General features: G+C 47.2%; 1 protein-coding gene across 1 annotated transcript; it reads right to left on the bottom strand.

Moving 5' to 3' along the window:
- Positions 1-10358: 10358 nt before the first annotated feature.
- Positions 10359-23123, bottom strand: LOC115323256 (glutamate receptor ionotropic, delta-1). The gene is made up of 6 exons (XM_040205912.2): positions 22983-23123; positions 18028-18186; positions 16582-16714; positions 15704-15951; positions 14246-14520; positions 10359-10692 (listed from the first exon to the last, which is right to left on the bottom strand). The coding sequence occupies exons 1-6, from the start codon at positions 23121-23123 to the stop codon at positions 10359-10361; spliced, it is 1290 nt and encodes a 429-aa protein (XP_040061846.2).
- Positions 23124-23399: the final 276 nt, after the last annotated feature.

Raw genomic sequence — 23399 nt, 5'->3', positions numbered from 1 at the left:
TCTCTGCGCTCGATTATAAGAGCAGATATCACAAATAATTCGTACCTACTAGGCACATTGGAACATTTCCCAGACACGCAGATGAAATAATTGGTCAGTTACGGCGTTTTTATTTTAAAATCGTGGCACGAAAAACGGTGCTAAAACCGCTTCGTACATGTATTTATGTGCACTGTCGGGCACTGTTAGCGCGAACACGGCGTCAGCGCTTTCCAGCATCGAACGAAAAATATCTGGAAAACCAAGATGACAGCAAAAACTACGCGATCAGTAACTCCCTGTGCTTGCAGACGATCAAAATAAATTGAAAGTCACGTAATATAGTCCGATTTGCAATAAATCAGTACTGCTTTATTCTGCTCATGAATATATGCGAAGATGCTTGTTCTGTGTTCAAATCATCACACGCACGCTCAAAATCTTTGCAAATAGGGAGAAGCCAGAGAACAGGTGCGTGATAAAAACTGCCCAGCATAGGAAACAATAAGGAAGCACACCTTTTGTAGCCCACGCACTTTATTATTTACGTTTCGAACGTTTTTTTTTTTTTTTTTAACCACTTGTAAAGATGCACGACGGGGTCATTTTCATATAGTGAGAGGACAGGCATATTAGAAATATATAAGCACCAACGGGATGCTGGCGAACTTTGAGCACACTCTACATTCCTTTCGATTGTTATTTTGCTTAGAATCGTCGCTCGTTTCTACATACCTGCCATGGAACAGAGGTTTGGGCCTGAAATATAGCGAAGTTTAACATCGTTCAGTGGTAAAGGAAAAATGCTGTAACTAAAGCAATTACACTTTCACAATATTAATAAAGGTACATACTATCCGGTACAACCGAAATAATAAAAGTTATTAATGTTATATTCCGGCGACGAGACAAAATTCACGCGCGTTTTCCCATAGGAATACACAGGGAGACTGGAAAAGTAGACTGCATGCTGTCTGCTTCAATTTGCAACCGGAAGTCCCATAGACACTAGCGCCAGCTGAGCCTCTAGCGTTTATTGTAATAACTCTATGTGCGTAAGGGTCTCAACCTTTCTGCTTAGCCTTGCACGCTGCCGAGTGGGTATCGCAATCTGTGCAAATAAAAATTATTATTATTATTATTATTACACTTCTACACCTCCTTTTTTATTTTTTTTATTTTTACCTTACCATAGATTGCAAAAGACGCTACGAGCCACCGAGGGTGTCACGTGTCCTTCCGGCTGGGCGGAGAGACGTGTGGTGCGCGCAGTCACGAGACAAGCTATGCGCAGCGCAAGTTCGTTTGCTTCTTTTTCTTCGGTTGTGTTGACGTTAGAACACCGAGCTCTGATTGATTCTGCATGAAGGATAGTGGATAGGCTTCGAGGCAGCTTGCTTTGAGGACTACCCACTATCCTTCCAATCAGAGCCAATCGGAGCTCGGCGTTCTGACGTCACCACAACCCCTGCAAAAGAAGCAGACGAGCTTGCGCTCGGCATAAACTATGAATTAGGGTGCGTTCATGTCCCGCTTCTCAAAGCGGACATGGAGGCACTCTACTGTGGATTGGCTCGTGTAGGTCGTGGTGTCCATCGCAGTGAAACGGAATAGATCTGCCGATGCCGAACTTTAGGCACCTATGTCCAGGGCGCCAGTCACACGTCGCCCAGTGCCCTGGACGCTGCTCGAAGAATTTAGTTTTTGTGTGTGCACACTTCACGTGAGCTCTAAAAAGACGACCAGCCCATGTCCCCCTGTACTCCCTCATTTGGAGTCTTTCCATGAGCTCCCGGTGCCAATCTGCGTACGCTTCTTTGTCGATTGAACCTGTGATTTCATGCACAGTGCCGCATGATCAAACGATAGTCCTGGTACCATCACTCCTTTCCATATAACTCTGATCACTTCATATCTATTCTAGTTCTATAGCGCCTTGAGCTTCATGATCGATTAGTTTATTTTCCCCTTTCTAAGTATATTGTCCTCATGTTTCTCCAGATATTTTGTTCCCTCATTGGGCCGGACTCCCAAATATTTGTATTTTCCTTCATGATCTATTACAAAGTCTTGTTTCCCTCAGGGGTTCCTTCTTACACCATTACTCCAGACTCGTCACTACTAAAACTCGTGCCCAAGGTGTCCCCTTCCTCTCCATATATTCCAGCGAGTTCCTGTTAATGTACCCTCGTTATCTGCCATGAGTACTATGTCGTCCGCATACACCAGTCCTGGTATTACCTGGATTGCATTTCTCCATCCTTCCATATCACTCACATCAAAACCTAACTTGCTCTATTCTAATTTCTTTTCCATTTCACTGAGATATATAAAAAAAATAGTAGGGGTGACAGCATGGACTGTCCTGCCTGAGCCCTCTTTTTTATTGCTCTGGATTGTGTAATTTCTGCTTTCCATTTTATTGCCCGTGTACACCTGCTGAAGAAACCTAACTAAACTTCTATCTAAATTATACTCCTTCAGCTAACCCCAGGATTTTTCCTGGCTCACATTATCGTACGCCCCCTTGGTGTCCAAATAAGTTAACCACAAAGCAGCTTGGTTCCTCATTGCTATTTCTATACATTGAGTGGTGACGAAAAAGTTGTCTTCCAGTTTTCTATCTCTTCGGAATACATTTTGGAGCTCACCGAGTATTTGCGTATCTTCTGCCCATTCCTCCGTTCTCCGCTTTACTACCTGCATAGCTAATCCACCGTTATCGGTCGACGGGCGATATGACTTAATGTTGTCTTTCTCTCTACCTTTCTATACTAGACTCATTTTATTTAGTTTCCAATCATTGGGTACCTCTCCTCCCATAATTACTTGATTGATCACATGCCGTAACTTTAATTTGCTTGTATTTCCTAGTGTCTTTATGACTTCCATGGGTGAGTCGTCTGGGCCTGTCGATTTACCTGCTGGAACCTAATTACTTTCCGCCTTGTTCCATTCTTTTGTCGTTGTCTCTATTGTTAGACAATTCTGCTCCTCCTCTAAACTGCTGCTGTCAATGCTATCCACTGTCATCCACTGCTCAAGCTGGGAGAAAGCCACTTCGATTGTCTGCCTAATATACTCCTGTGCCTCCCCCCTTTCCTCTTCTCCCCTCCTGCAAGTGTTGGGAATCCTCTGTCTTTCTACCCTGCGCTTTAATTTGCTCCCAAAACTTTTTTTTCGGCATTCCTATCTTTTTAGTTATTTCCATTATCCATTGCACTTCTGCACTCTCAATTTTGGCCTGTATTAAAGCTGATGCCTCTTTTTTCCGCTCTTGGAAGTTCTCCCATATTGATGCTACTTCAGCTGGCAAGGCTCCCCCTTTCTTTGCCCGCCTATGCTGCCTGGATGCCTCTTGGCGCCGCAGTATGGCTGCTTTGACCTTCTATCTCCCTCCAGCTTTTTGGTTTGTGTCTTCGTTTTTGCTTTCCTCTTTGTTTAATTTGATGCTTCTCTAATTCTCTTTTAAAGATTCCGATTAGATCCTTATACGTGTATTCCCTTTCTGGTTGTTTCGATATTATGTTCGCAATAATTTTTGTACTTGAGCTTCACTTAGTTCCGGCTTACCCCCTCGTTCCTGAGCTTGTTGTTCTGGTTCGGATGCGCCAAATTTAATCATAATTATTCTGTGGTCAATCCGTAAGATTTTTGTACCTTCCTCATTTATTTCCATACTTAACCCGTCATACAGTTTGTGGGACATGAGGCAGTAGTCCATTGTTGAGTTTGAGTTATTTTGTTTCCAAGTTATTTTCCCGTCGCATTTTATTTGTTAATTACCGAACACCAGGTTCAGGGCATCACAGAAATCTTCTAACAATTTTCAGGTTGTATCTGTGAACCCTTCAAACTCTTGTAAGTGGGCATTCATGTCTCATATGATAATTATTTCGTGATTAATGAAAATTTCTCTGATGTCCCTCGATATACGCGTAAAGTTTTCTGTATTTTCCTCCCTTGAGTCATTTCCTGTTTTCAAATATAAGCAAACCCCAGAAAAGTGTTCAGACCTGTTACCCTCCGGTTACATCCCATCCAGGAGTATATAGCCTAGTTCCCTGGTATGTACGGTGGTTGCGCGTCATCTCTAATAGCGAGTTCGTTTCACGGCACTCGTGCCCACGCGTGTCCACTCGCAGCGTGGAACGGGTTCGTTTCGGCCGGCGCTCCACGAGTGGTTGCACTCTCCGAGTTCGTTTCAGCGCTGACACCTAGGGATGTCGCAAACCACCCTAGGTTCGATTTCGAAAGGTTTCGATATTTGCGAAGCGAACTGAGGTTCGATTTCGAAAAATTTCGATATTTTCATACCGACCGAGGTTCGATTTCGAAAAATTCGCAACTTTTGTCCACAGCGGAGTTTCGAATTCGAAAAGTTCGAAGCTTTCACGGTTTCTAAAATTTCGAATTCGAGTATTTCGAATATTTTTTTACTTCAGGTTCGATAAATTCGAAGATTTCGAAATTCTTTGTGAAAAAAATTCGAAAACTTCGAACGCTTCGAATTTTTATAGACATGAAGTTCGAACAATTCGAAGATTTCGAATTTCTTTTTGCATAAAGTTCGAAAACTTCGAATGTTTCGATTCTCTTTTAACGCTAAATTTAAAAAAAAAAAAAAAAAAAAAAAAACTTCGAAGATTTTGAATTTCTTTCTAATCTAAGTTTTCAAAGTTCGAAGTCCGATTTTCAAGTTTTTCCACAGTTTCAGTTTCAAATAACGTTTTCACAAAATCAAGTTTAGAAAAGTTAGGGTGTGATATCTAGATTCTGCGAAGTTGGTCAGGCAATTAAATGAGACGACGAGTGTCCCGGACGTGCTAGAATATTTGCCAGTGCAGAATTGTGACCGCCGGCGCGGGGGGGGGGGGGGGGGGGGGGGGGGGGGGGGGCGGGGGCGTTTAACCTGCATCACGCAGTAGTGATTGCACGAACACACTGTTTTACGAGACTCTTCCAGTTCGAAACGGCCAGGGGCGAGCAGGAGGTTGAGGCTCAGAAAAACCTTGAAGCGACCTGGCAAACTAGCTCGCCACCCCTTGCACGCTGGTAGTAATCCGATCCGGTGAAGTTTATAATTGTCCTGGAGGTTTATTTTCTGGGACGGAGGAATCGCCTCGCAAAAAGCACAAAAGCCGACACAACTCGAGGTCGAGGAGCGTTCTACCATACAAGTGGCGTCGGAAGAGGAAAAACGGGGGGAAAGAGGGTAGCGGGGGGGGGGGGGGGGGGGGCTTCAGCCTCCTTCTCCCCCTTGCAGGTATTTCGGACTGTTAAAGAAAACAATACGGGGAAAGAGGGCGTGGTCGAGCTTATTTTAATCTGAAATTAGTTATGCATATGTATAGCTAATGTCGCTCTTCACTGCATAAAAGATTGCGTAGATGGTCATTGTTAGAAACTCGTTGTCAGAAGGCACTGCTCGTCACATGCTTAGTGGTTCGGAAGTTCAAAGCTGTCTTTTCGACCTAAACACCTGTGCCGATAGTAACAAAAGAAAAAAAAAGTAAATAAATAAATGCGGGAATAAAAAGCAGGAGAAAAAAAAAAACTATCAAGAATTCGTCGGAAGTGTTCTATTCTTGCATATTCAGAGGTTCAGAACTTCGAAACAAGTTTCTTTTACCAAAATGTGTACAGGCTAAAAGAAACGCGTCCCAGGAACGTGAAGCGAAAAAAAAAAAAAAAAGTTTTCTTTTAATGACGTGCTGAACTTGAACACTACTAGAAATCTTCTCCCATGAGTTAATTTATTCCTTAACGTGAAAAAACAATAAATATATTATTTTGTATTCTGCAGATGGCAATGATATGTACTGTCTGTGGTGTTAATTTAAATGTGATACCTCAAACAACTTAGACGAAAATAAATATCAAGTTTAGGTCATAATTGCATGCAGATACATGTTTGGACATTTCTTCGAAACTCACGTTGAATAACAATAATCACATCTTAAGACGGCACTTACCTAGGCTATACATAGATCATTCTTAAAAAAAGTATAACTTATCTACCATGAATAGCTCCGGCTGCAGCGTGCTTCAAATCTGGCACAAACGATGATCGTCAAAAACCCGTCGTCCTTCCTCGCCCCTTCGGGGATTTATTTCTTTAAACCTAAGCATGCCAGAACATTGAAATAAACGACATTGTCTTTCGTAAGGAACGCAGCACCGCGTGTAAAAGTTCGAGAAAAAAAAATTACGAATGTACCCCACTACTTGAAATCAAATGAAACCGTCCGCCGGTCTTCCGAAGTTCGACGAACGTCGAACTTTTACCCTAAAAGTTCGAAGTTCGTCGACTTCTGACTTTTCAGAATTCGAAAGTTCGAAACTTTTTCGAATTCTCTTAAAAATAAGTTCGAAAGTTCGAAATTCATCGAATTATTTGGTCAGTCAAGTTCGAAAGTTCGACAAGCATCGAACCTTGCAGCGCAATAAATTCGAAAGTTCGAAAAAGATCGAATTTTTTAGCGTAATAAGTTCGACGGTTCGAAAAGCGTCGAACTTCTTAGCTTAACAAGTTCGAAAATTCGACCTCGGTCGAATTTTACGATATAGACAATTCGAAAAATCGAAATCTTTCGAACCTTTCGAACCGCTTGATTCGATCATCGAAACTTCGATTCGAAAAAAGTTCGCGGCATCCCTACTGACACCCCACGCGTGCATGCACTCGCTGCACCGAGAAAATCGGGAGTGCGCCAAAATGCAATCCCGTCATGCCTCGCTCCGGCGGGGCCGGCGAGGATCGGGAGCAGACGACGAGGGTTCGTCTGCTACGATGTGTCGCGGAACCGAAAGGAAAAAAAGTAGATTTTCTGATAGAAATCGCGTCCCGCGGGCAACGAAATCAAACGCGAGCTTGAATTGTGAGCGTCTGCTATTTCACGAAGGAAGCAATCGACAACCCGTGATTTATTTGCAGGTTTTAAATCGCTCTGTTGCCGTACAAACGCTGAAATATACCAGTGTGTAAAGAAATGCTCAGAACAAACGCAACAGCGGCCCCCGAGATGTCTATCACCATCCGGTGTGCGGGTGAAAAATTTAACATTATTCGATAAAACTCCCCCGGCAGAAACCTCTGACTGCCCAATAAGCAGCAGAGAAAGCTAAAGATGGTGACTTTACCCGAGGATTGGGCAACATCATCATGTTTAACATTTACCTACGCAGCTAACTTGTCCCGTCGTATTTTGTTCGAGAAAGCTCTCGTTCTCGACGCCTTCACGAAGGCTAATATCTAATCCACAATGACGATCCAAATCGAAAGTCCCAGTTTTGCTGGATATTCCAACAGGCTAGTTTTAAGCCGTACCCTTTCAGTCGTTCACGCATAATACCATGCTCAAACGGATCAAGCTTCTGCTCGGACAGCATCATCAGTTTTCTTCAGTGTAAACGGTTATGAGGATTGAAGGATCGCAACCAGTTGCTTTGTGGACAGCTGGTTGCGGAAATTTACGCCGTCTGTAACTATCTCTACGGCAGCCGAGCTGCTTGAAGACATCGCAACTATAAACTACAGGTTGCAGTTGCCAACGTCTGTAGATAAACGTTGGTAGCGACTGCATTCTCGCATTCCCACGCATCACTCGGAACAGAAAGGCGCTAGTTTCGGTTTGAAGTCGGTACCTTTTCTACCACATAGATGGCGGCAGCATCAGTCTTCTGCACTCGGTGCATTTGGCGAGTTCGTTTGAGTCCAGTTTTCCGTGCAACACTCTGTGAGTGCGATGCATTCTGGGAGAGAACTCGAACGGTGCCAGTGCGTGTGAAACGAACTCGCTATAAGGTACGTTTCTGGTGCCCCATACACTTTGAAAATTTCAGCCTGTAATTGTTCACAATCTCCTCCCGGTTTATTCTGTTTCTACCTCCCTGCATGTTTATGAACCATGTATTGAGCCGATTCTTTCTCTAAATTCTACGGGGCTTCCCCCCGCTCTTCCTGCTGCTCCTGCGGTGCTGACACCCAGGAGCTGAATTTCTTTCTCCCGACTCTGGTATCAGTACGTGGTACACCTACACTGGTGCCGTCAGGGCTCTTTGGGTCCCCTACGGTGCCATGACAAAACTGCGACGTTGCTAGGTGCTCTGCGTCAACTTAAGCTCGAAAGTCCCTAAGAGAGATGGAAACATTAGTTTGAAGTTTTTCTATGGCCGCCAGCACGGAGCGCCGTAAAAGGGGGAGGCACCTGCAGCCCCACCCCCCTCCACGCGCACGCACACACACACATCCTTGTTGCGGAGAGATCAGCGGAGACGCGAGATTACTGCGCGACCACGGCATCGGAAATTAGGTTTCGTTACACAGTTCACTGCGGGATCGCCGTAAAGAAGGTTCGTTCTCTTCTTCACTTGTCTCTGTCCCTTCTACTTTTAAGTTTCTGTTTCTACCCCAGTCTCGGGTTAAGTTCCACCATGGTAAAGAAGGTGGCAGACCGAGTGTCTGCCAGCTGGCACCGCGCAGGGTGACACTGTCGACCGAACACGGTGTGACACGCAGGGGAGAACGGCGCCTGCAGGAGGTCTTGTGCACACGTGCTGCATGCCGACGGCAGACGCCAAACACCTTCTCCTGCGCTGCCACACCTACGCGGAGAAGAGGAACGCACTCCTGACCAGGTACCAGCAGCTCGGCTTGCCCCGTAAATCTCGAGCGAAAATAAAATATTCAACGATTGAAAAAAAAAAAAAAAAAAAAAAAAAAATGTCTGGCGCATATTTTTGCTTTCAAAAAGTTGACCACATGGCTCTCTCGTGGATCGAAGGGTCTCAGAATCCTGCAAGATGTCTCACTAAATGGGCACTCACACTGCGACAGTACAAGTACACAATAGGCCAATAGGCGTCGTGCACGGATTACGGGAAACGCTTCTCCAACTATCAGTATCATCGTTTGTGACGTAACTGGTAGGATAGACCAACGTTATTAGATTACCTCAGTTGCGGAACTCCCGCGGAGGGGGGTACACCCCTCACTCACTTCAATCCGCCAAGCGTCGTTTCATAACTATGCGTTCCCACGAGCCCAGCTGAAGCACCAAATGGTGATTACAACGCCGCCATTTATCCTGCAGCGATCACTGAAGGAACTGTACGTAACATCTATTTTGGCTTCAATCGGTCATTTCGAAGCAGAGGTCACAGAGATGCCAACCCCGTGTCCCCAGCGGGCGCGCCGCGAAATTGCGCCGAAGTTAAAATAGGCCTAGGTCGGGACGTGCTACCTGAAATGGCCGCTGAGGCATGGTTGTATGAAAACAATATTAATTGTACTGCAAAACCTTGTAATCTAAAGATTTGAGAAAACATCACGCGCCCCCCATTTGGTGCTAAACGCCAATAAAAGTTACTACAAAAAGAGTTTTTCCGTTGGTTTTTACGTTTCTAGTAACGTTGAAACGTACGTATCCGACGTATCCTGATTCAGTTACCAAAGCAGCCGTCTGGCGGCGCGTCGAGCGACGCTTACGCTTGGCGAGTCGCGGTGAGTGAGGGGGGTGGGGGGGGGTACTGTTCGTGTATGCGGCGCCTATGAGCAGTTCCGTAACTGAGCTAATCTAATAACGTTGGGATAGACCAAGCGGAGTGCGCAGCTCGCTTGCGCGTTGTTTAAATAATACTGGAAACTTTTTTTTTAAATTATTTTATTCAAAGTATGGTTTATGAAAAAAAAAAAAAAATAGCAAACCAAAAACGAAAGCCAGTCGCGTGTAGCAAAAACTTCAATGAAAGCGACTTCATGTACTCGGCACGAGTAAACAAATAATGTCATTGAAACAACTGGCTGAAAGAGGCGGTTGTAGCCGCCTCTTTCAGCTTTGCTAAGTATAGATCAAGGATGCTCTTCATATAGAAATCAAGTTACCCTATACAACTCAACCCCTGCTGCTTTGTCAGAGACCTTCGTTACAAATTAATCACGTTTAGGAGATCGACTTCAAACAGCCTCGGGCACGAGACATATTTTTCCCCGCAGGTCCACTTTATTTATATTCTTGCACTCACCTCACATACCCTCAAAATCATAAGCGAAAGAGATAAGGTAATTATGTTAGGTTTCTGCACGAACATTCTTCAAAGGCTCCGGAAGTACGCGGTACGCGGAACACGGTAACGGTTTGCTAAAATTCCCTAATGTTTCTTGAAGTATGGCGCCTATGCATACCGGTAACGACAAAACAGTAAAAGGTTTATTTCACAAATAGAAAAAAACGTGCGTTACATTTTATTTGTAACGGTAACGCGTCCCTTTTATTCTGATGTAACGTGTTGGTAATGTGGTTCTTTTATTTGCAAGTAACAACTAACGTACTGTGTTGCTATTTTTTTTTCGAGGGAGGGGGCTGGGGGGACACTGCTTAGCGCACAGCCAGCGCGACCTTCAAATCTCTGTCCGTGCGTGGCTTCCCCAAAGGTCGCAGTCCGGACTTCTTGAGGACCGTGCGTGGTCGGTAGTAAACGACCATCCTGTCGCGGAGAGCCATGCAGCACATCTCCAGTCCCAGAGCGGCGGCTGCGACGACGAATCCCGCACCGAGCAGGTAGAAGCTGCCGTTGAAGTCGCTGGCGCTCAGCGGATTCTCTCGGCGCTGGTGGAAGTCGTGCCTCGGGTCTTCAGTGACCTCGTCCAGCCGCCGCATCGCCTGACTGAGCCACTTCTTCAGATGGCCCGTCTCGAACAGCACCCGGCTCCTGTTGGTGCACAGCAGGACGACGCTGTCTTAAAGTCACACTGCTCCTTACCATGCAGTCTTGCGGAACCCCCCTTCCAACTCCATTTCAGGGAATTGGATTTTCTGATAATATTCCATCCCTCAGAACGCCTAGAAATGGAAACACTGGGCCCATTTCTATTCCTGAATGGCTGAACCGTCCCATTCCATTGCTCTAATTCCTAACCGCGAAAGATGGCGCTTGACAGCTACATTAAGTTGCCGGCAAATAACGTCGGCATAAAAGTAACGTTATCGAATGCATAAACAACTGCAAAACTACCCAAAACACGTCCCGAAAGCACTGATATTCTACTGAGCCGAGCGGTGGTCACACAAAGTGCTGGTGAAATTTTGTATGGCGCAGATGTCGATCACGGGACCAAGCGTACAAAGGCTCGTAGGATCCATGAAACGTGGGCAGTGTGGCATTGTCGCTGCCTTGGTGGCCTACGACCGGTGCTGTAATCAACAGCCACATTGTCGCGTCTCGCGGCGCCAGGAACGAGACCTTGCCTGCCTACCACTCTGCAGTTTGGTTGCCTTACTGAGGGTGGCCCTTTCATGCTGGAAGAAACATGAGCCGGTCAGATAACCAAGCTGTTAGCTGCCCAAAGTATAATGACGCTATTTCAAAAGCCCGTTTGACCAGATCGACGCAGCTCACACAAGAACAGGGGCCCAATATTCCATTATTCCAGAATCCATACTCATTCCGTTCCGGCGTCATAGAAGGGGGAGTAATTCCAGAATCATTCCAACTCCGGAATGGCAACTCCGCAACACCACCTCTCATACATCATGAAAAAGACACGATGTTCACTGCAGACATGATGGCAGAAATATCTGTGGAAACGCATCTAGTGTATTCTATGTTTGTTTGCTCCCCACATATGCATGCTTCGGGCATGTCTTCAGACAGTTTTTTTTTGTGTGTGTGGCCAGTGTGACAGTACCGAAGACTTGTCCCGTAAAGGAGGCTCACACTTCTCCCGGCGGTCCCCCTTTTCTTTGGACAACACCAAACAACAAGAAACAAACCTCAGACTTGTGTCTATCTGAAATACTCTACTCAAGATATTGTATTTCAAATACTTTTTGAAGTATCTTGGCATCTTGCAAATACTTTTGATCGGGAGTATTTGATACTCTATTTTAATTACAATTCCGAGTATCTTGTACTCATTATCTTAAATACAGTTCTGACATTCCGCCATTTTCCGAGTTTTTCGGTATGAAGTGGCGTGGGTGTGGCACGATCAAACGTGAACATTCTTTCGAGCAACCAAATCCTGTTGTTAGCTGTGATTAGCTACGGTGACTGTGATTGAGCTCGTGAAAACATCGCTTTTTTGGCGATTGCAACTCATATTTCAGCCCAAAATTCGTGCAATTAAGGTTTTCCCCTCGCCTTCTCAAAGGTGCCTTTAGTTTCCATAGAGTTTCCCCCCAAAAAATCCGCAAACAAAACGTGTGGTGTACGGAAGTAAAAATGCCACTTTGAGGCGCAATGCAGACCGGGAAACGACCTACGACAAAAATGCAGATTTCAGTGTCAAGAAAATAACAAATTAAGAAAATGAGAAGTGGACACACAAAAAAAAAGAATACATTTTTGTTTTGATTCTTGTATATTTGACCCCGCCGGGGCAAAACATCAACATTTTCTTTTGTTTCTTTTCTTTTTGTCACGAACACGTCTGTAAGCGAACATTGATAAGCAGAGAACAGTACAGGAAAAGAACTACGAACTGAATGACTTCTCAAAATGCCAACAAAGTGTCCCCCAACGTTGAGTGCCATTCTGAACGCAACCTACTTGAAGAAGGTGCAACCACTGCCGTGGCTATTATGTGGGTTCTCTTTGTTATCCATTCACTCATATCCGTATCTCAAGTTCGTTTGTAATGAACTCCCCATATAGGGAATATGGATTGTAGTGAAACAATGCGTCTAAGGTGCGTCGGAGGACGTGATATTCAGCGATGTCACTATATGGGCGAAACGCTCTGACCCGTTTGTCACCCCAAACTTCGGTGTTTACCGAGCACAGGGCCTGTGCACATGCCCACAGGCCTTGTGGGCAGGTTCATGTAATCTTTTTTTAATAGAGCGCCGGGCCCAGTGTTATGTAAAAATACCAACAATTAGTGAAGTGACGTTAAGTGCCGGATCTCTCCCGAAAGCAGCCGTCAGATGATGCGAGCTTGACCCACTTGGGCTTTTGTGCTGAGCTGGGCACCGCGCATGCTGCAGTGTTCATGCAGGCTGTAGTGGTAACAAAAGAGCCCCTCCTCCGCCTCACCGGAGAATACGAACTGCAGCCGAACGCTGACACCGCGTTCGGTTATGTCAACCGAGCGCTGAGTCATTGCATTTGTTGTCCCCATCCATGAAGTTCTAAAGTTAACCGCTTGGGGCGCCAAGGTCTGATCTCCTCCCCAATAGCTAAAGCGACCTCTTTCTTGTTGTCGCAGAAATGTTTTGTAACATGTATCAGTGTTATTGCCGCGCGCGTTGCCGAGCGAGCGCGTGGCCGAATGGTTACCGCGCTTGACTCTCGCGCGAAGTTTCCGGATTCGATACCAGGGAGCGGACTCCCCTTTTATTTATTCTTTCAACTTGACATTCTGAGAAGTTCGAGAACCTTGTCGTCTGATCGAGTTACGAATGTTCTACGCGCCGAACTTTCTACGCCGAATGTTCCAGAAACCCGCGCGGGTACGAAAGGTGCTCCGTGTGGCGGCCAGGAGTCAGTCTCGCCCCTGCGCTCGATCCTGCTGTTTCGCCGACATCGACGCCTGCGACGCTAGCCTTTCTCTGTTTTGTTTTGGGCACAAGTTCGCCCCAAAAAACGTTTAGTTTCTTCAGTTATCCGCCACGTCATGATTTGTCATTCGTGACAATATCCTGCTCTTTATAGTTGAACTGCATAAAAATGCCCTACGCTACTTTTTTTTTTCTTTTTCCGTTTTGTGTTGCGTAATAATCTGGGTAACCCAGATTTAGGCAGCTGTATAATTGTCGTTGCCACTGACGTCGATACAAATTACGCAATGCGGAAGTATCTTCAAAAGTAATTGAATTACATTTCTAAGCATTCGTACTCTGCTCAAGATACTTTACAGTGAAAGTAACTTGAGTAGTCTTTTAAATACTTTATGAAGCAGGCGTTTAGTAACCAATTCTTTTATCGAGTATTTTGTCCAACAGCGCTCAGACACACTCCATTTTATGATAGCTTGGCGAACTGTGGAGCCTGCGGTCCCCCAGACCCAATAAGAGCGTCGGAGCAAGGCACGTGACCACTCCATGGTACACACGAACGCTCCCATCGTCACGTCCCTCACTCCGATGCTCTTATTGGGTCGCGAGGGAGCCTTTACAGTTTGCCAGGTTACCGTGAAACGGAGTATAGTGCCTGCATACTGTCTTTCGTATGATGTATTTGCGGTGACCGCGGCTTTTGACACCGAGGCCTGGAAGCCAGGTCAAGCAACGCCTTCGCAAGACTGTACGGAAAGGGCACGTACGCGGCGTTGAGCTGCTCCCTGAGCGGGCAGTCCTTCTGGAAGACAGCTCCGCAGTACTCGACACCCATGTTGTCGTCCGCGACGTGGAGCCGAAGGGCGTCTTTGGCGTCCAGGAGCGTCGACATGCCGCTGAGGATGGACATCTTGGAGTCCATGTAGGCGTAGGGGTACTTGAGTGCCCACAGCAGTCCCGTCCGCCGGTCCGAGACAAGCAGCGAGCTCTCGTCGCCCATCTGACGCAGTCGAACTTCGTTCAGGGCTCCGCTGCGGGCCATCTAAATTAGAACGATGGATAGTTGGGTGAGTTGGTAGGAATTCATCGTGGAAAGAGCGGAAACGACGTTTTCGTGTGCCTTCGTAATAAAATTCGTCAGTTCATAGTGCTCGTTGCGTGTGTTTCTTCTGCGTCCTCGTGTTTTCACGGTGTTTCAACGATGCATGTGAAATAGTCAAGCCCTATCGCGGCTTCGCAAGACAATAGGTGGGCAACGCCGGTAGAAAGAACTTGAAAGGAAGCCTTCTCGAGTGAGGCTTCTGGGAGCTTCCTTTTCAAGTACTTTCTGCTGGCTTTGACCACCTTGTGTTTTTGACCAGTGGGGGTTTCGGTAACAGACTTAGCTTTTTCAACTAACTCTGTTAGCGCTGAAGAATCTGTCTCAGAAATGCGTGTCGACAAGTAGATTCCCTTTCAAGTCTACCATCACCGAATACGGCAATAGACCATTTGCTGTGTCACCCAAGCATCAAGGAGAATGCCGGGATTGGTGTTCCCCGCGCCGCACGGGCACGCCTTCTTCGTATAAAAAAATTCGAAGTAAATAAACAAAATAAAGCGTCGCCGAACGGCCGTGCAAGATGCCATTTGTTTTAGGTATTTTCTTTAGAAAAGTTTCTACTGCTGAGGCCAGCACGTGCGGCGCGTGGAACACCAATCCCTGCATTCTCCTTGATGCTTGGGTAATACAGCAAATGGTCTATTGGTGTTAGTATAGTGACATTAATTGTGTTTAAAAAGAACACCCCTTAAGTTCCAGACTAGCAGCAGTGGCCGTCAATTTATCGAGCGACGTTTTATTGACATATCGTTTAATCAAAAGGCTTCCGCGTTCGTTTCATCAACACATTTTACTATAGATAGATAGATAGATATCTTTTTGTACATTGTCTCGTCGAAAGTGTCTTTCCGCACACATTGCCTCGGCCGACGGCATCCAGATGGTCGCCTAGCTTGCCGAACCCATGGAGGTTCCGACGATGCTTGATGCAGGTAATGCAGGCTCGAGCCTGAGCGTGCAAATCTGCAATGGCGGCCATATCTGACGGCGAGCTTCCGCAGTTCTGTTGCAACGTGCATTTCGCACAATCAAGATTGCCGTTCTTAGCAAGCTATTAATATTAGCTGGTTCTGAGCATGCGCTCTAAACATCGCCGTCAAATATGCCGTCCAGTAGCAACGACCTTTCGCTCGTAGGCTACCCGTATGTATTCGATGAAGATGGTTTGCCGATGGGTGCAGAGCTTGAAGCCCTTGTGCCTGATGGCGTCCTCGAGCTGCTCCAGGTTCCTGATGGACGGCTCGTAGACGGGCACGCTCATGAAGGCCACCAGGCGGCCGCTGTACAGCGTCGTCATGACCAGCACGTACAGCCACCAGGGGCCCAGGAACAGGCGGTAGCCTGGGCTTTCGTGCTCGCCTTGCCACGCATCTGCGGTGGTAGTGGTTCCCCGTGACCGTTAGAATAACGCCGGAAGGAAAAAGTAATGAGGATTCAATTAAACGCCGTGTATAAGCGCATTTTACGAAATAAACAAAAAAGGATATTGTGCTTTTAGGCTGAATAATGAGCAAAAAACGAGGGCAAGGTATATGCACCAGAGATAACACAAACACAAAAGCCTCAAGTTATTTTTTTTTTTTTTTTACCCTGACTGTTTGAGGACCTTGCTGCGTAGTAGCTACGTAAATCAGAAATAATAATAATAAAAAAATAAAAACTATACGAAAAAGTATTCGCTCAAGAAAAGGCTGCCTATCGGCAATTTGTTTTCGTGAAACTAGAAAAAATAACAAGAAACTATGGTCGCTGTAACTTTTATTTTAACTAGTCCAAACGCTGGAAACACCAGTCAAAATGGCAACAGCGATTTGTTTTGTCACAATAACCGCTTCTGTAGCTAATAAAGTTCTTCGATTTTTGTTTATACTTAAATTGGGCTTTGTGCATAAAGGCTAGAAACGAAATGTTTACCACCAATCACTTAGTTGCAGTCTTAGGAAAAATAGTGAAATGAATGACCCTGCTCTTACTTCGCCTTAGTTCTTACTTTGTCCTTACTTTGTCGGCCGAGCGTAGAGAGAAGAAACCAGAAGTTAGGCCTATCTCCCGGGCCGCTCTCGGCAGGACTTAGGCGTAGAGCCTCGAGGAGTAGAGAGCCAACCAACAGAGACAACGCCACAGACAGCCAGATCTGCGGAATGAGAGACGGAGATAATCGCGTGCGGTGTAGCCGTGCTTGTCCGAGTCTTTTCTTTCGTGGCTTGCAATCAACTCGTCTTGATAACTCAAAAATAAAACGACACCCTGCAAGAGCGTCTTTTATTTATTATTTTTTGACATTGTACAATATTAATGCTCGAGTGTGTATGTTATGCGTATTCAACGTCATTCCTTTAATCTCAAACCTTCGTCACCACCATTTGCTGATCTGTCTACATTCGCCACATCTTCACCCTTCTATTACGCGGCGCGTGGGCTCCCTCGGCATGGGCCACTGGCCTTCCTGTCGCGTCGCGGCTGTCCTGAGCTAAATAAATACAAATAAGCAAACGATCAGATCGCGTACACGCTGTTTCCTGCTTGTTTACCTCTAACCTGATTGTCCGTGCTCACGTGATCAAAGTTGGGAGGAAAAGAACACCCGTAGTCCCATGAGGGGCTGAGCATTTTGAAATAAATAAACTTAAATCCAGAAATTAGATTTCATTTCACCTTACGTCCGGACGCAGCCGATGCTGTGAGCTGATGGGAACAATCATACAGCATCAAAGCTCATCATCGTAGAGTTCGTCATGTTTCTGTACGTGTTCTATCATCACATGAGCCAATCATGTGCAGGGATTTGGACCAGTGCATGGTTTGCGCTTTTGACTGTGTTAGAAATGTCTGAGCAGCTCGTAGATATCCTCCGCATCCGCACGTCAGCAGAAACGAAGTATTAGCGACGCGCGCGACCAAAAGCGTCGATGCGGTCGCGATTCGCGCTCACTATGATGTCTTTATTTGGATTAAATTTCCTTTCATCGACGGAAATTAGCACTATGTCAGAGGGTCAACTGTGAGGATGTTGGTTTAAGAATCCAATGACTCCAAGTTTCCACTGTTATTTTTACACGCATTTTCGACCTTGTTCGCAACTGATGATAAGTAATCAAGATTGCAACTCATGACGTCACGGCGAGAAAAGTTCTGATCGTGACGTCAGGAGCGGAAGCCACAAGAGGGCGCCACAGAGACATCTCGGCGCTAATAGAACCTCGTGAATGAAAAGGTGCGCTTGCTCCGTCAGGGTCCATCGGAGATCCGCTGAGTCCAAGCTAAGCCAAGCACTCCAGGAGAGAGGGAAGTAGGGACGATAAACTATCTGTTCTGTATCTGCCCTGGTCTCTGGACAGTTGGGACATTGAGCCGTTCCATGCAGCCTGAAGCTGCGGGGTATCAGTGGGGTGAGTGATATCGAAGTAGGTCACGCAAAGAACTACCGCTGCGTCCCGATGGGCGTACCTGGCCGTCGAAGGGTCTGATGATGGCGAAGGCGAAGGGCGTCACTCCCGGCGCCCTGGCGACGAAGCTGATGACGTCGAACACGGCAGGGTACTGGTACGACACCACCTTGGTCCGGTTCACCTCGAAGCTGATCTCGCTCAGGGCCAGGTCGCTCTCCTGGAACGCGTCAGGGACCGTTAGACGGATTTGCATGGATCGCACGAGCAAATGCTTAAAGCGGAGGTTACACTGCCGATACGTTATTCAGAAGACAGCCTGCAGCGTGACACTCCAGATTCCAGTTTTTTCTGACATTGTACAGCCGTATTCACACTGCGCGTACACCATGCAAAAGACACGGTGTTCGCGGTACACGCGACGACAGAAGTATCTGCGGAGACAAATCAAGCATGTTCGAAGTACGTTTGCTCCATATAGGGTGTTTGTGAAAAATCCGAACCTGGCTTTTCGGACCGCAAAAATAAACTAGACATCGCGGAGAGTTCAAAGTCCGTCAGGACGTGGGCCTAGCCGTTCGAGCGAGATGTCAAAGTTTCAGCACCAACCGTTATCTTATTCGAAAGTTAGAAGTATTTCTTTTGAAATTTTCCATAGGAAAAAAATAGGGCCCATTTTCGCCTGTTTTTTTGGTTTCTGGCGCCATAGAGCTCCATGTGTTCAAGAGCTGCGTCGGCCACCATTCTTCCATTAAAAGTTTCAGAAAATCGTTTCTAACTTTTGAATAACATAATGGTCGGTGCTGAAACTCTGGCATCTTGCCCGAACGGCTGGGGCTACGTCCTGACGGAGTTCGAGCTCTTCGCGACGTCTACTTTATTTTTGTGATGCGAAAAGCCGGCTTCAGATTTCTCACAAACACCCTGTACATATGACAGACGGGCTAGTTGGTACATAGTTCCTTTTGACAACAGGTGCCGCAAGACAGGGACAGAAAGTGAGAGACACAACCGGGGCAGACACAGAACACATCCAGTGTCGTGTTTCTTGCTTTCTGTCCCTGTCTTGCGGCACTTGTTGTCAGAAGGACATATGTATACGCTTGGAAATCTCTTGTATGGATTGTATGACCGTCACACGAGGAAGAAACGCCCATGAGACACTGTCTGCAGACTGTCTTTTGTCAGATGTGCGCGACCGCGGCTTAGGGCATCGCGATTAAAAAAAAAACTGCCATAGGCGGTGTTTTTAAACCTCACTTGTGGCCGGGTCGTAGTAGCGAATCCAAATTATCACAACGAACAATAAGATATAATGAGAAATTTGTGCTGTATTTTTATGAGCGAGGTCTGGCAATACCACCTCGAAGAGAAGGCTAGTGTCTTTGTCACCTAAACGTCACCAACAGTGGATCCACAAAGCGCAGCTTAGCTTCGGTCAGCATCAGTGCGTCTCGCACCGACGAGCTCGACGCTACCACGAGCCGATGCCAAGACGGACGCGTCTGCCGCTTTGCGGCGTATCCCGCCGAGCTTCAGCGCGTTTGCCTCTTGGGGCGGGTCGGGGATCCACAAACGATGATGTCAAGACGCAGGCCTTGCCTTCTAGGTGGTACTGACTCTGGGCACTAAGCGAAAGTCACGGGAAGACCACAGTTCCGTAGTGCTTGGAATCGTAGGAGCTCATCATTGTAGTATGAGGTGTAAAGATGGGCGAGTTAGGCGCAAAAATGAACACAGGGGCAAGTGACACAGACAAACAGCGCTGTGTTTGTCTGTGTCTTCGACTTGTCCCTGTGTTCATGTTTGCCCTGTTTATATTTCTTTGAGCTCGTCATTGGCAGTTTATTGCCGCAGTGATTAAAGTGAAAGAATCACCTTGAGAAAACATTATGTATATATATATATTTTTTGCAGACACCTTTCTGAGGACTTTTCCGATGAGCCCGGTCCAATGGCCGTTGCGGAGCGATCCGTAGTCCCCGGAGCTGACGCTCAGCGAGTACCTGGGTTTCAATAATTGAGGAAAAGTAACTCGCTGCGAGACACTTGGTCAGCCGCCCTTCTCTCCGTGCTCTTTCCAACGTTCGGCCACAGAATAGACCCTTCCTTGAGAAGTTCACGCCATGTAGTAGCTGCGGCACACATTATCCGAATCTGCTTTTGTTTGGGCACGTACCAGGTTTTGGACACGAGAGCTACGTTGGAGATGGGCGTGAACTCTTCCGCGGCCGGACTGGATATCCGCTATCGCTTTTTGTCCCTCCTTTTGGGTCGCAGTAAAAAGCGTGAGAACCATTCAACGTGGGGGGCTATTAAGGCATCCCAGCTGTTCAGCAGCAAGGGGCTCAGTTATGGACGCCACTGAATACCAGCTATAGTCGCGGTTCTAGCCTTCTGCTCAACGGTTGCCTCAGCGATGGTCTCCTGTTGCCTTTCGAACTGCCATTCAAACTCGGGGAAGACTCCTGGCGTGTCTTTTCACCCGATGGCCAGCGGTGAATCTCTAAGCACCGCGTGAAAAAAGAAGATACTAAGAAAGAACCTTGTTGTCATCAAGTACCCATCTACGGTTTGTGTGTAAGATCCTCTATTCCCCTAGTGAAGCACTTAGGAGATTATTGCTTTACTGGCAATTAAATGTATAAATAAGAGAATGCTCATACCCTGAGATTTCTGTCGTGGCATTACCCCGGGGGAATCAGCATTCAGGTCTTCGACCAGCGCTGTGATTATGCTTTTTCTAGTGACTCTCAGAGTTCTCACTCAGAATTAACGTCCACCGCCAGTCACCGAGAATCTAGAAGCAGCTTAGGTGCACGTCGCATTTCCAGCACTACGTAAGAAACAGAGAAGATCCGCGATAGTTTCCAAACGATTTACGCGTTCGCTTCTTTTTATGTCTGCTTCTCTAGTTTGCTTTGACCAGAGTCTAAAGTCGTGGGCAACTTCCTGTGGCATTTCCAAAGAAGGCAAGAAAGTACGCGTAGGGCTACGTGCCTGGACGCAGCACTCGTTTTTGATACGAGCTGAGCAGAGTCATGGCCGGACCGGATACGTGCTCGCTGCGTTACGGCCTCTCCAGTGAAGTATGATAACACCTATCCCCCCCCCCCCCCCCCCCAAATCTTTCATTTTGCTGGGACCTCCCCTGCCCCCTCCCCTCATACAGCATTTTGTCATAAGCGCCCCCCCCCCCCCCCCCCCCGGAACGAAATCCTGGCTACGTGCCTGGCTGCGTCCTAAAGACTGGGAACCAATCACACGCTTTGTGCCCTAGGAATGCCGGCCACCAATGAATACGTGTTAACTACATTTTGTTAAAGGGGAAATCTCGATGGTAGCGGATTTGTTTCAATATTTGTTCAACACATCGAAATTCACGGCTTTTTTGTTTTCACGAAGTTATTATGCGCGACATACTTTGTTTTTTAGACTGCCTGCTCGATCTGCAAGTTTTACGACATATGACGTCGCGCCACTGAAACGCGCGAGAAAATGCCAATGTTGGTTTTGTCATTGCCTTCATTTGCTGTTTTCTCAATCACTATCCTGAGTTTAGAGAAAATAGATAGCATGCCAGGAAGAGTAAAACCCGTGTATTTCGAAATTGTCGTCTGCTTAGGTTGCTCGAAAATCCACCGGAGCTCAACCTTTTGACATCTGAATGTCACTATACTATATTCCACTGCAAAATTGACCCGGGAATTCACGAGTCGGATTTTCTTCCGTCGGCAAACAGAAGACAATGTTTCGTCGCTTCGGCATTACACGCGGAGTTATTTTTATCATTTCTTCAATTGTTCGCATGCATTTACTTTCGGTTCCACGTGCGAGGGGTTCCAAATGCTGCGAAAGGACGAATTGGGGCCTCACGTGAAATTGAAGACTTGGCTGAGGATCTTGAGCTGGACCATCTCGACGCCTTCTTGTTTTCTGAAGCCGAACCCTGGTTGCCAATCGCCGAGTACCACGTACGGAGTGTTCTGACGGCGAAAAAATGCCCAGGAAAGGGGAGAGAATAGAAGCTTTATTGGAGCTGGGCCATCTCAGTAAAGCTGCATTCACACTGCTCGTAGATTTTACAAGAGCCTCAATCATGTTCGAACTATGTTTGCTTCGCACATGCAGTTTTTGTCTGACAAATGTGACCGTCATACGAGGATGAGACAGTGTACGCACACTGATAGCAGTGTGAGGGCGGCTTTGGGGGACGGAGAAGGCACGAGAGCGTACGTTGACGGTGCTGACTTGGATGTGGGCGCCGTTGACAGACTCCAAGAACTCGTAGCCGTGGTCGTTCCGAGTGGCGCCCCCGAGGCCTCGTAGGAAGCCGCACGCGCTGCACACGGTCCGGTAGGGTTGCGCCGTGTGCAGCGTCACGGCAAAGCCCGGGCCGCGTTCTCTCCTTGCCTACGTCGAATGGACCGTCAAAACCGGCGCCGTCTGTTGAAACACGGTCTACATGCGTAGCCTTTGCGGGAGATTTTCACCGGGTGATATCGAACCTATTTCTACGGCTTCACCTTTAGACCACCAGGTGCTGGGAGTATCTAATTAGTTCGAGGAGGCTGGCGAGCGAACCCGCCGCCACAGCTTTCTGTTTGAGCCGCTTTACGATTTTGTGTCCGCGCTTGGGACGCAGCCTGGATGACGTCGTAGTGTAGCGAGACGTCACCCCGTGACGTCAGGTGACATTAGGAGGAGAGGTCACGTGACACCGTAGCGTCACGTGACGATGACGTCACTTTAGGTAATGTTATGTTACACTGACGTGACGGCGTCACGTGAGGCGGTTTCGCGTAACACTGATGTCACGTGACACCAAGACGGATTATGGGCTGTGACGTCACGTGAAACTTTCGTCATGGCGTTACGTGACGTGAACTGCCGTGGCAGCATGGCGTCATGTTACACCGGGACGTCATGGCATCCCGCGAAGTAACCTCACAGAGTACGCATACATGCTACGGAGGCCATTGGGGTAGACCAAAGGCGACGCGGTCAGCCACGTACCAGCAGGTGCGGCGGAACCTGGGGCGCTGCGAAGCCGACGTTCAGAATGCGGCAGCAGGACAACGAGCGGAAGGCCTCCAGCGGTCTCGTCAGCTCCAGACCCGCGTCTGGCTCCAGGCTGACGTCGCAGACGGTTCCCATCTGCGCCTGCAGTGGACTCTGACCCAGGGTTTGGGCGAACGGGAGCTTGTCAGAGCGACCGTTACCTTCATTAGGGAGTTGTAGTAAATCGTTTTTCTCCTCCGCTACGGTATCCGCAAAGAAAACGCAGCAGCTGCGCACGCGCGCCGCCAGCCTTTTCTGCATAGCTCAAGGCCTTGTGGCGGATTACGGAGCGCTATCCGGGTGCTTAGCGGGCCGCGGAAACGGTCTACCACAATTCCCTATTGTTTCGTAGATCGTTTTCTCGTCCCGCAA

This window comes from Ixodes scapularis, unplaced genomic scaffold (genome assembly GCF_016920785.2).
Source record: "Ixodes scapularis isolate PalLabHiFi unplaced genomic scaffold, ASM1692078v2 PGA_scaffold12__126_contigs__length_90152505, whole genome shotgun sequence".
Classification (NCBI taxonomy): Eukaryota; Metazoa; Arthropoda; class Arachnida; order Ixodida; family Ixodidae; genus Ixodes; species Ixodes scapularis.
This window is presented reverse-complemented; position numbering and strand designations above follow the sequence as displayed.